General features: G+C 47.2%; 1 protein-coding gene across 1 annotated transcript in view; it reads right to left on the minus strand.

The window, feature by feature from the left end:
* LOC103197659 (nebulin related anchoring protein) overlaps window positions 1–13,314 on the minus strand; it is a 91,911-nt gene that overhangs the window by 19,873 nt on the left and 58,724 nt on the right. Inside the window, exons 19-25 of the mRNA XM_007941608.2 lie at window positions 12,226–12,330; window positions 8,573–8,671; window positions 6,912–7,016; window positions 5,680–5,787; window positions 5,076–5,189; window positions 3,138–3,335; window positions 1,092–1,196 (exon numbers count right to left, since the gene is read on the minus strand). Of these exons, the coding sequence (XP_007939799.1) occupies window positions 1,092–1,196; window positions 3,138–3,335; window positions 5,076–5,189; window positions 5,680–5,787; window positions 6,912–7,016; window positions 8,573–8,671; window positions 12,226–12,330 (834 nt within the window). The remainder of the gene's footprint in view (window positions 1–1,091; window positions 1,197–3,137; window positions 3,336–5,075; window positions 5,190–5,679; window positions 5,788–6,911; window positions 7,017–8,572; window positions 8,672–12,225; window positions 12,331–13,314) is intronic.

Below are 13,314 nucleotides of genomic sequence, written 5' to 3' on the forward strand. Positions count from 1 at the left end.
TATGGGACAGAGTAGAACAGTCCCACGGGGTTTCCCAGACTGTGATCTTTGTCAAAGTGGATCACCGGGTCTTTTCTCCTACAGAGCTGCTGGTGGGTTCGAACCACAGACCTTTCAGTTAGTAGCCAAGCACTTAACCACTGGGGCACCAGGGCTCCCTAACAGGTCTAATTCACTCAGGCCGGCCACTGAGTGCGTTTTGCTTTCCTTAAGCCCTCTTGTCTTTGCCTCGACCATGAATGGAAGTCCTGCCATCCTCTCAGGGGTGAGCAAGATCCACCCCCCCCCCCCAGAGTTCAAAGAGCGATTCTTTTTGAACCTGAAGGGAATCCTGAGCTTGGAATTCTATAAATTCATTTACTTTTAACTAAGAAATTATAACACCCATTTCATATACAGCTGCCAGAGAAGTACAGTGCTTAGATTACTGCTAATCCTTATAAAAACAGACAAGGGTGGTGTGGTTATCCCCATTTGACTGGTTCAGAAGCCGAGGGCTCAGAGAGGGCAAGTCACTGGCTTGCAGTCACACAGCACTTGAGTGCTGGGCCTAGGATTTCCATCTCCATCTGTCAGGCTCAAAAGCCTGCCCTCTTTTCATTGTCCCACTGTCCGAATCTTCAAAAGGACCTTAGGAAAGTCCCCTTAGGTGGCTGTCAGTTGCTGTCTGGTTGATTCCGACTGACGGTGAGCCCCTGTGCGCAGAGTAGAACTCTGTGACCTTTTAATAACAGATCACCAGAACCATCTTCTGAGGCACCTCCGAGTGTGGTCAAGCTGCTAACCTTTCAGCCAGCAGTCAAGTGCTTACCTGTCTGGGCCGTTCAGGGACCTCATACCCAGCGAATGATTCTTATATGTTAACAGGGGAATTAATTTCACAGCTGCAAAGCTGACTGAAATACCACCCAGGCTGGAGTAGGAAACCAGTAAGAAAAGCAGTCAGTCAAGAAGTTAAGAAGTGAGTTGCCACTAACAGTGTAACATCTGCCTCACTTCGTCCCGATCAGAAACAAAATCAATTGCCCTTCCTCTCGTCAGGAAATGTACATGCCGTGACACCCATCACCCACCCCAGGGCCGCAAGTTACCTCGCTGATGAGCTCAGACGCTTTCTTCCTCCCTTCAATCTCCAAAGTTCCTGGAATGATGCAAGCAACGCCACGCATGAAGTTCAGGTCCGACCGATACAAATTCTATAAGGAACAACAGAAAGAATCAGGAGCCAAACTCTCAGAACGAGGAAGTGAAGAGACGCCACAGGACTTGTGAAATGTTCACCACCAGGAGAGCCGTCATTAGAACTCCAGGCCAAAGCTGTTGTTGTTGTTATGTGCCGTCGAGTCGGCCCCGACTCATAGCGACCCCTCCTTGGGTTTCCGAGGCAGTATCACTACGGAAGTAGGATTGCCCAACCTTCCTTCCGAGGAGTGGCTGGTGGGTTTGAACCGCCAGCCTTCCAGATATTTACTCTTGGCCAACACACAGATGCTTCTAACAAACATGCAGAAGAAAGTAATTCTGCTGTCGCAGTCTCAGAGTAGCTGTTGCAGGGACACTAGACAGACTTTTATTTTAATGTGGGCTATCAAAAAATCAATGCTAGCATGTGTTTAGAAAGTCAGTTGTCTTGGGACATGTGTGCAAAATGGCTTAACAGGACTTCTAAAACAAAACCCAGCAGCAGAGGGTGGCATCAATTAATCATGGGCTAAGAAAGAGCTAATGAATGAATCTGGAATCATCTGGCAAAGGCCTGTCTGGGGCTGGGTGGGGGAGGCCAGTGTGTGTACCTGAGTGACTGGGGCTGACAGTTTAAAGGGTCCCCAAATTCACTCTGCCAGGGAGCATCCTCCTCTCCAGCCACCGCGGTGCCTCCTTGGCAAGCTGCCTTCCAGTTGCCCTCTCAGTGAGAGGCAGGCCAAGCGAGGGCTCTGCTCAGATGACAAAGGGCCACCAGAAGAGTGTGGCAGCTCTCTCAGGAGTGCCCACAGTCGCTCGCAGGCCCCTGACAGTTTGTGTCATTCAGCAAATGCCACACACAGGCCCAGATCGGAGAGCAGCTCGGCTCGCAGGCGCTACCAAACCAGCAAGCCGCCTGCGTGTGGCGCTTCATTTTCTGACTCAGGTTCATTACTAAGGAGACTCAGCAGGAAGGCCCCGTATGCTGGGGAAGTAGGGACTCCTGGGATGGAGGGAGGGAGAGAGTGCTGCAGTCACTCCGGCCCTCTGGGCTTGCCTGCTTCAGAAAAGAGATGGGATGAGCTGGAAGTCCCGTCAGAGGAGTGTGGGGGCCTGCACACTCCCGGAGAACCCGGGAAGGACCGAGGGCCCTGATCTCCCCATCTTCCCCCCAAAGTTCTCTTCTCCCTGAAGTGGGTCAGTTCCAAAGGGACTCTGAGTAATCTCTCCCGATAGATCTTAGCAACCTCAGAAGAAGGTGCCATAGGAACGTAGGAAAAGGAGCCTCCACTCCAATTTGAGGGTGGAAATAATCCCACTGCCAAATCCTGGACATGCAAAACCACAGACTTAGAGGGCATCTTTGTAAGACACCAAAAACCAAACCAAACCGGTGGCCATCCAGTTGATTCCAAGTCACGGCAACCCCCGGTTTGTCAGAGTAAAACTGCTCCACAGGGTTTTCATGTCTGTGACCTTTCAGGAGCAGATTGGCAGGCCTTTCTTCTGAGGCACCTCAGGGGGGTTCACACTGCCAGCCTTTCAGTTAGCCGTCAAGCGCTTAACCATCTGTGCCACAAGGCCTCCTGTAAGACACTGCTCCTTATTTATAGCTGGGGGATCTTGAGCAAGAGCGTTACTTTTGAGCCTCATTATAATTTATCTTTCAGTGGGGATAAAGATTATCTACATATGGTTATTATGAAGATTAAATGAGATAATGCATTAAAACACAATGCTTACAACTTACAAAAATGCCCAATAAATGGTTGCTGCTGTTGTTGTGCGGTTTGTGTCATTGCAATTAAGGGGTAGACAGGAGCACCCAGACAATGTTTCAAAAGAAGACCCCAGTTCTAGAGGATTCTGCACCTCTGGAGCCCCCACCGAGCCCACAGGAGCTTGAAGGCCACTGCAAAAACAAATGGTCCCAAGAGACAAGCAGGTCTTCTTACCTCGCTCTGCAATTTGTGAGCTTTCTTGGCACAGCTCAGCCTCAGGTCTTCTGCCAAGGCAGTGTGCTGGGGGAGTGGGTGTTTGTAGTCCTGGTCGCTGGCCAGAGTCTGAGCCTTCTTGGCATGCACCAGGCTTACCATATCCAACGGCAGATGGAACTGTGCCTTTGAGTGTTCAAAACCTTTCTTGTAATTCACCTAGAAGGGCAAACACCCGCAGCAGCTATTTCAAAGCCATTATCTGCTTCTGAACCATCAAGGGGAGCAACTGCAATGCAACTGTCCCAGGCAGACAAGCCCAGCAGACAGACAAGCCCAGCAGACGGACAAGCCCAGCAGACGGACAAGCCCAGCAGATGTTCTTGGCAGGACAGGTACTCCTTTCTTGCAGGGATGGCACATTAAGCTGGGCTCAACTCCAGGTCCTGACACTCACCACCCCCGGCTCCTGGAAGCCACTGGTTTGGGAGGAGAAGGCCCATGGTTCCCCAAGTTGGAGAAAACACAAACATTCCCGGGACAGACATAATAGCAGTGGTTCCCTTGCTCAAGTCTCTAGATCATCCCCTTTTCCAGAAGCAAGAAGATGCTGGCTCACCTGGGGCCTGCCCACCATATTTCCTCCCTGCCACTGACCTGAGTTCAGATTTCAGACACCAGGGATTCTCCTCTCACACTAGCTCATGAAGAGCTCATGCAAAGCATTAACTCTCTACTAAGTCTAGGAGCCAGAAACAGTGGGAGGGATGCTTGGAGAGCCAATCTTGAGAGATAGGAATCCCCCAATATAATCCTGAGGGAGGAAGGGGAGATGCATTTCCAAACCCCCAAGCCTTTGAGAAGCTATGTTAAGGCCTACAAAGCTCACTCAGCCTTCCTTGGGAATAAGCTGCAAAACCTCTGCCTCTCCTTCGTCCTCTTCCTCCTCCATCCTTCTCATAAACTTTCAGAAGTTCCAGCCAAGCCCTCCATACTCCTCCACCTTCAGTAACTGCCCCCTTACAGCCATCACAAGACCAAGAATAATTCATGTCCAACCCCAACTCGTGGATCAGCAGCCCAGGACAGAAAAGAAAATAATATCAGCAATGGGTAAACTGAGGCAGAGAACATGTGCTGTGGAAAGCACATGAGATGCAGAGCTGGATCCACTGACCCTGCGCCTTTCTAGCGGACCTTGGGCGAAGGGCTGAGCCATTCAGGGTCTCCGTTTCCTTATCAGTAACCCAGGATAAATAACAAGATCGAGGTCCTAGACGTAATGCCTGCTGAATGACAGATGGCATGGAAAAGTGTTTAGTCCTACAGAGGAGCATGTTGGATGTTGGATGCACATGCGATCTCATCCCTGCCACAGCCAACTTGTACGTGCAACAGCATCTCCACGTGGGTATCAGCAACTAGAGGATTGCAATCAAAGGTCGCAAACTCAGATGCTACAGGGCCCAGGACCAAGAAGCAGAAGAGGCTGTGACCAGGAGAGCACACGTCCTTCTAAATGGAGCCATCGATAATCAACTTGAACCAACCATAAGCCCTGGGGAATCCAGACCCAGCTTCAGGCCAGAAGTCTAAAACTTTATGTAAACTTTTCCATTTTAAAAGATTTGCAGTGAATTCAATTTTCCCTCCAATCACTCTGCAGACCAAACAAAACATATCTGCAGGTCAGATCCAGTTCGCGGACCTCCATTTGTGGCCATGGGTCAAAGTCACAGAATGCTCCATCAGGAGGGGAACTAACGGGTCAACTAGCCCAATCTATCACTTCACAGAGGAAGAAGATGCAGCCCCGAAGGGTTAAGTGACTTAACAATGCCACCTAGCTAGTTAGGGACAGAGCCTATACCCACATCCAGAAGGGCAGAGGAAAAGAGTTGGCTGTGCCTTGAGCACCACTCGGTGGGGCGCACAGCTCCCTGTTTATTGTCGACTTACATCACTCTGCAGCAAGGTTGCATCCACGGCATGTGCAAGGCTGATATCATCCTCCAAGCTCCGGGAGCCAAGCATCTGTCCTTTCATTTTCTCAAATGCCTCTTTGTATTTATACTGAAAGGAAAGAGAGTGGGAGAGAGCATTAGCTCCAGGACAAGGGACCCGAAATGGAAGAGGTGGGTATTGGGGAAAAACGTTTTGTTCTTTTGACATTAACTGGGTGAGTCAAAAGAAAACACGGAGTTGTTGAAAGTCTATTCTTTCATATGTAAACCCTCCAATAACTAAAGGGCTCCACTATGAAATGGCAGGACGCAGTAGCACTTGGGCAGCCCAGGCAGGAAGAAGGTGGGTGTGTTGTTAGCACATGGACTGGCTTGGTGAAAACGCTTGGTGATATGCCTAGGACTCATGTTGACAGCTCAATGCTGAGCTTTGTACCCCAGGTTAGGGGACTTTTTTGTTGTAAGATACAACCTCACCAGGTTATCTGACTTCCCTAACAAAACTTAGAGACAATAGGATATTACCCACAGGTGAAAAAAGGACAATCTGGGTTGGGGGTAAAAGGAGTAAAAATTGGTTAGTGTTAATCATTGCTCACATCACTTATGATTTCACCAGAAGCCTTTGCCACCTGGAATGGAATGGCGTCCAACCTTAGTTTGTATCCGCTGTCTCGAAGTTTGCTCCAGGATTCCTTGTAACGCGTCTGTTGGGAAGATGTGTACAAATGAAGATTTTCATGCAACCCATTGGTTTCCTAAACCCTGTTTAGCCAAAATGAGGTTGTGGTGGGAACTTTCGCCCTACTTGGCATTAGAGATCACTGTGGCTTAGCAAAAACCACCAAAGTGTTGGATCCTACTTCACGCCCACCATTAGGGGTAGAGCCACAGAGTGCTTGCAAGCAAAATCTTTGGAGTCAGATCTAGATTTTTCTAAGCAGTGATTTGATTGGAAGAAGGAGGCTTGTGTGTGCATTTGCACAGCTCTTTATGTAAGATAGAAAAGGAGCTCTGGTGGCATAGTGGATAAGACATTTGACTGCTAACCAGAAGGTAAGTGGTTCAAAGCCACCAGCTGCCCCATGGAAGGAAGATGGGGCAACTTACTTCCTTAAAGATTTACAACCTCAGAAACCCAAGATGGGTCACTATGAATAGGAATCAACTCGATGGCAGTGAGTTTGGGTTTTCTTTTCTTTTTTTTTTCAGTTCTATTGGAGATAAGAAAAGTGAAACATCTCTATCAAAGAGAGGGGACCTGGTAGAGATGATGCAGGGGACAAGTTAGGACCCCAGTTTTGTTCACCGGCACAACCACTGGATATACTCGGCTAGATGCGCCACTCCTGTGTTTTGGCTCCTCAGCACAGATGCCCTTTGTAGTAAGTCAGACATTCTCCCAGTTCTATTCCTTTACATGAACTTGACCCTTCTGCAGGATAGGTTACACCATTTGCAGAAAAAGCCAGTTGCCACTGGGTTAACTCCAACTCATGGCAACCCCAGGTGTGTGTCAGAGGAGAACTGTGCTCCACAGGGTTTCGGGGGCTGATCTTTCAGAGAGTGACCTCCAGGCCTTTCTTCCTGGGTGCCTCTGAGCAGACCTGGACCTCCATCCTTTCAGTTAGCGGCCGAGCATGTTAACCGTTTAAACCACCCAGGGACTCCACGATGTGCAGGGCCCCTTGTTTAAAAATAATCACAGGGAACCCTGAGAACCAAAGCTCCACAAGACTGCCTTGTTTTTCTTGGTCTCGTCAGTTTTCCTCCTTTAACAGGGTGCGCTCACCATTTTTCTATCAAACCTGTACCCCTTCTGCAACCTCACCTCACTGAGATTCATGGCATTCAGCTTGGCCAGCAGGACTTCAGGAAGGTCTGCCGTCTGTGTGTAGTGATGTTTTATGTTTTCTCCTTGCTCCTTGTATAACCTCTGTGGTTGGAGAGAGGTTTTAGATTAAACCCAGAAGCCTCCCTATGCAGCCATCAGCCAGGTTATGCTGGGAGAGACAGGTAGCTGAGATCACCCTGTGGAAATGGGCACAGAAGCTCCCCATTTCCATCGGGGTTTCACAGTGCTTCCTTCCCTCCCGACTTCTCCTTCCAGCTCAGAACATGACAGGCTGAAACTTTCGGCACAGTGCATGCCATACTTGTAGTATCGGCTGAGACGGGTGTCAAATGAGAAAATGAGTTCTAGTCCATCTAGTAATTTGGTGATTAACTATAAGCCATGAGACAGCATCAAGGTTCGGAAGGCATGGTAGATGATGGCTAACCCACACTGGCTCCAACCCTTGTCCTCCCTTCCCCATCTCGAGGATTCGTGCACTGATACACATCCCCTGGGTGGGTTTAGGGCTCTAGTCACCCACAACTCTGATTCGGGTTTGTGATATCCCAGCAGTTAGCAAGGGCACATGGAGCTGGCATCAGCCAAATTTCCCTGCCACCAGAGAAAGTCTCTAAGCAGGGCTTATCTCCAATCTCAGCAGGGTCCAAGCTTCTGTACATCGCAGCGGCGCCCCCTAGAGTTGGTTAGTGTGAGGAAGAAGCAGGTACGTTTTTTTTCTTCACACAAAACCCTGTGTTTGACCATCAACTTTCCTCAAAATTCAATTGGACTCTGATGAACAGATTTCAAGAAATTATTATTAATCCTTAGATCCACAGCCTTGTAAATCACCTCATCACACATCCTGACAGGCACTCAAGCCACTTTAGAAGGACTGTCAGATAATGGACACCCAGAAGGATTTGTAAAATTGGAAATTGGGGGAGAGAATTTTGATCCTTCTCACCCAAGGTTGTTCAATTACCCTCGTGGCCAGTTGAATGGTTTGGAGAAATTTAAAAGCGTGTCTCCCCTACACAAAGGTCGAGGGGCCTCTCAGCAGAATTGGCCAGACGGGGCCAATCTACACCCCAAAGTGAATTGTAATAGGTCTTACCATTCAGTTTAGTCTCCAACAAACCCCGCACTAGAGGAATGAAGGGACAAATTTTGGTTTCACATCATATAGGGGAAACGTTTCCAGAGTTAATCTATCAAGGATAAATCAGACTCAAATCCGTTTCAAAGTCTTTAGAAAATTTGAAGAGCATCAATTCCTGCCCAAGAAGCCTGAAGCACGTCTTCAATATTCCAATTACCCAGAATTTCCCAGTTCTGGAACCAAGGCTTTCAAATAAAAGCCGAGAGCAAAAGGCCCGACCACAGACAAATCCTTGAGACACGCCGATGGCAAGCAAAGCACACCTCGGGGCTGTGGGGCGGCAGAGCTCCACTTGGCATCCTAAGTGTGGTCACATCCCATTTGCATCTTAATGAGGAGGCACCCCCGCTAAGGTGGGCCTCCGCAAAGGACAAGAAGCTCCTTCATCCTCAGGACAACAGAAGGAACCAGCCCAAGAACCCCTGTGCTTCAATCGCTGTGTTGAAAGAAGAGCCCACTTCTAGAGTCATAATGTATATACATTATCACTTACATCCACGGCTTGGGTATAACTAATTCGGGCCTGGACCATCTCCGGAGTGTCTTTAATACTGGTAAACTTCAAAGCATCAGGATGCTGACGGTACTTCCTCTGTTGAGCAGAAAAAGATCAAAGCTGTGAATTTTGTGCTGTTCTTTTCATGCCATTTGAAAGAGAAAATCATAGGTTGCCTGAGATTAGAGTGAATTTGTGAACATAATTATTATTCTGCTTCCTCCATCTTTATCTCCTCAGGGCCTTCAGGTTAATATTTGTTTCAATTTAAGAATAACCTTATGTCAATTAACATTAAAGTATTTCTACCTGGTGGAAAGAAAACATCTAGAAATTAGCTTGTGCCAGTAAAAGGCTGTGGAAGACACGCTTAGGACAGGATTCTTTTTATAGGCTTCAAATACTGTCGCTTATTTGTTTACATACCTTGCTTTGGGTCTTTCTAAGCAAGAAAGATGTATCCATAGTGACATGTCTCAATTGAAGCTCCCCCCCCCCCAAACAAAAGGATTTGGCAGAGATTATCACAGTCAAAACCCCTGCATTGAACAGTGAGTGAGCACACCCCCCCCCCAAACACTTTAGAGCCTGGCTCAGTTAACACACGCAGTAATTCTTTGAGATATTACAGTAATTAGAAAAAGATGCTATTATTCAAAGGAGTCATCACACAATTTGAAAGACGTTGAAACAAAACAAAATTACAGAAAATCTGCAAGCTGGCAAAGACTGTGGCACCCGATTTTAATGGAGTTTGAAAATCATACTTAAATGAATTCCTTTTTTAAAAATTAAAGTACATTTCCAGATGACTAACATGATTGCTTTTTTGCTGGAGCTATGGAGTGTATTTTTTCTCAAATCAAATAATTATTTTATAACACTCTCTCATTTATCTGGTTAGGTTTTTGTAGACTGGGCTGTCTTAAGAAGACACAACTCTCAGTATCCAGCCAAATATGGCTTACTGTCTGTTTTTGTAAATAAAGTTTTATTGGAACACAGTCACATTCATTTGTTTATGTATTGTCTACGACTGCTTTAGGAGCCCTAGTGGTGCAGTGCTCAAAATGCTCAGCTGCTAACTGAGGTTAGGCAGTTGACAGTTCGAACCTCTCAGCCGCTCTGTGGGAGAAAGATGCGGCAGTCTGCTTCCGGAAAGTTTTCAGCCTTGGAAACGCTATGAGGCAGTTCTTCTCAGTCCTATAGGATTGTTATGAGTCAGAATCGACTCCACAGAAACAGGTTTAGGGTTTTCTTGTTTTTTGGTATGATTGCTGTCATGCTACAAGGCAGAACTGAGGAGTTTCAATAGAGACCTGTGGCCTTTATAGAAAAGGTTTGCTGATCCCTGCTTTCGATGATGGGTGTGTTAGTTACTCAGGGATCTTTGAGCAGCACCTGCCATTTAGTCTGAAAGTTAAAAGGTCAGCCCAATTTGACACTAAACAGAAAGAATCTGCTGAAAAAATGTCTTGCCTTACTGGAGTTCAAGGACTGGCAGGAGGCAAAGATATCAAGGAATGAAAAGCACAGTTGTTTAGTAAGCTTGCAAAACGAGACCACTGTGGAATAAATGGTTCAAAAGATCCCTCTGCTGCCCGACTTAGACACAGGAAGGGATCCTCTTGAGGCCTAAACTATGCGCATGTTGGCTTTTATTCTTCGCTTCCCTTTTTGGGTGAGCCCATGTTTGTTCCTGTAAGTTTCCATGCTCATCGTCCTCAGGGGCCCTTCCTCCATCAGACTGAACAACGTAGGGCAGTTTAGGCTCCACTGAACCTCAGGTTGTGGACCAAGGTCCCTAAAAACCAGCCCCATCAGAGTGAGGCCACTTCTGAGATCAGTTCTGTGATGTGGAACTAGAATGCTCTCCCACAGGAAAATGTTAATGCTGGGCAGGTGTGTTTGAAAAACCAGCATCGATCTTCCACTATTGTAACTACAGAATCAGTAAGAAAGTCTCCTGGAAACAAGGCCCCAGGGGGCTCATCACCAAGTGCAAGTCTTCTGGGCTGTGGTCCTGACTGGCTCTTCTCTTCCCAGAAAAGTCCAGAAAGACCAGATTATTCCAAAGGCAACTAACTGCCTTCTGAGCAGGTCTCTCCTCAGACTCGGAAGTGGATTTGGGTTGTGTGATGGCATTCAGCCTCTGTTTGACATGAGCCAACTTACAATTCTTGGTGTCTGGTGTCCTTGGGCAATCTACTTTCATAGAGATATACCTCGGAAACCCAAAGAGGGGTCACTACGAGTCGGATTAAACTTAACGGCACTGAGTTTGGTTTTTATTTTTGTTGTTGTTATTTTTTTTGTGGTCTCCACCGGGGCAATTCTGGCCCCTAGGGGTTGTTACGCAATGCCTGAAACAGCCGCAGTGGGGTTGGCCTTGCTGCCGGCATCGAGTGAGTAGAGGCCAGGAATGCAACTGACAATGCTGCAGGGCACAGGATAGCTTCCCCAAAAAGAATGATTTGCCCCCAAGTATCAGGAATGCTAGTTTGGGAAACCCTGCTCTGGTCTTTAAAAGGGAACCCCTGGGGGGTGCAAATTGCTAACTGAAAGGTTGGTGGTTTGAATCCATCTAGAGGCACCTCTAAGACATCTGGCTGCTAACCAGAAGGTCAGCGGCTCAAACTCAGCAGCTGTTCCATGGAAGGAAGATGAAGCAATGTACTTTTGGAAAGACTTACAGCCTTGGAAACCCAGTGGGGGTCTCTATGAGTCGGAATCAACTTGATAGCACTGGGTTTGGTTTTGGGTTTAGAGGCACCTCAGGAGAGAGGCCTGAGGATCTCCTTGTGAAAAATCAACCCTTGAAAACCCTACAGGGCACAGCTCACTCTGACACACACGGGATCACTGTGGGTCACAACTCACTTAACCCTAACAGTTCTCTAAATGTAAACTGCAGACTTGAGTTAATAATAATCAGTATCAGTTCATCAATTGTAACAAACGTACCACACTAACACAAGGTGTTAACGACAGGTGAAACGGGGTGGGGGCAGGCAGAGAAGTATGGGAACTCTCAGTACCTTATGTATTTCTCAAAAAAATAGTTACAAAAACCAAACAAAGAGCTGCTCAATGACACTGTTCCAAAAATGTGAGGAAGGGGCTCTTTTCATCAGCACGATGGCTCAGGTCCAGCCAGGGTGGCTGTAAGTTGGCAAGAGTGAGGCAGACCTGGAAGTGGGACCTCCACAAGACAGAGCCTGTCACGTGATGGATGTCACATGAACATCCACAAACTGTTTACACTGTGGTGGGAAGAGAGCAAGGAAAGTATGCAGAAAGCCACTAAAGGGCTCTCTGGGTGCAATAAATGTACCTTTTCATCATTGCTCTTGTGTTGCTTCATTAAAAAGGTAAGTTGGTGGGTAGCAATTGAACTCTGTTTGATTGTCATTATTATTCATAATATCATTTGTCACCCACTTTGTTTTTGCTTGGGCTCGATGGGCCCCTACTGGGGTGTATTTGGTATGTGGCTTCCCTCTAATTACCAGCCCTAGCCTGGGTTTGTAGGCCTTTCATGTGGCTTTGCCTTTTTCTTTGCCTTTTGAGTGGAAATTATTTTAATTTTATACAGACGCGCAGCACGCCTAATGCAGCCAGGCCTGCTACACGCTGTCAGGAAATCTCACCTCACTAATGAGTTCTCCTGCCTTCTTTGCCTGCTCCACATTTAATGACCCGGTGGCGACCCAGCCCGCGCCTTTCATCCACTTCACATCTGCCCTGTATTGGTTCTGACAAAGGAGAAAGGGGGAAGAAAGACAGACCATTGTTGGTGCATGGACATTTAAAGGGCTATTAAGCGCCCCCAACTTCGCTATGGTGCCCGCTGAGTCAAATTAGATGCTGCTTTTGTCTTAACAATTTCTGCACAGTCACAGGTAGGGCTCCAAAAGGTAAATTAATTTCCCCTTTAATTGGAGCCCCCCTCTGCCGAGGGTGGCTTCAGGCTGCACCCAACCTCACTGGGGGTGGAGCGGGAGGGGCGAACCAACCTTGTCCCTCGTTAAGGATTCCTTTCTACCTGGGAGAGAAGCGCATCTTCATTGTCTGCGGGCCAGTTTCCTTGTTTAAAATGACATGCAGGGGAGAAGAAAACGAAGATGCACACAGAGGCCAGGTGGGGAGCTTTCCGGGGGAATTTCACAAGACATCCAGGGGTCCCACTGAACCGTTCCTTCCTAGCACCCCCGAGGGGGTGCAAGGTATTTCTCATTTCTTTACTTGCCATTGAACAAGTGGCATTGATAGAAGAGCCATTGAAATGGCTATGTCTGTAAATTAGTATATCACCTATCTCTCCTGAAACACTCCTACCAGGCCAGGTGTGCTGCCACTGACCCCAGCATGTCTGGCTGCAGCTGGTCTGCCTTTTCCAGTTCACCCACTTCCTTGTACTAGTCAACTGACTCATAAAAATAAAGAATATCATCTGCAAGGACCGAGCTCCTTTAAAAACTCATCTATAGGAGACCACAGGGTCAAAAAGTACTCTGACACAAAGATGAGATGGTGACAGGGAAACTAGAGCACAGGAAATGGTACAACCAGAACAGAATGAACAAAGATGATGATACACTGTGGAAAATATAACCATTATCATTGGATAACTTGTGCAGAAATTGTTAAGTGGGAACCTAATTTTCTGTGCAAACTTTCACCTTAAACACAATAAAATACTTTTAAAAAAATTCATTGCAAAAAAAAAAAAAAAAAAA

The sequence above is a fragment of the Orycteropus afer genome, unplaced genomic scaffold (genome assembly GCF_000298275.1).
Source record: "Orycteropus afer afer isolate SDZICR_OR568_19922 unplaced genomic scaffold, OryAfe1.0 scaffold00082, whole genome shotgun sequence".
In the NCBI taxonomy this organism is placed as follows: Eukaryota; Metazoa; Chordata; class Mammalia; order Tubulidentata; family Orycteropodidae; genus Orycteropus; species Orycteropus afer.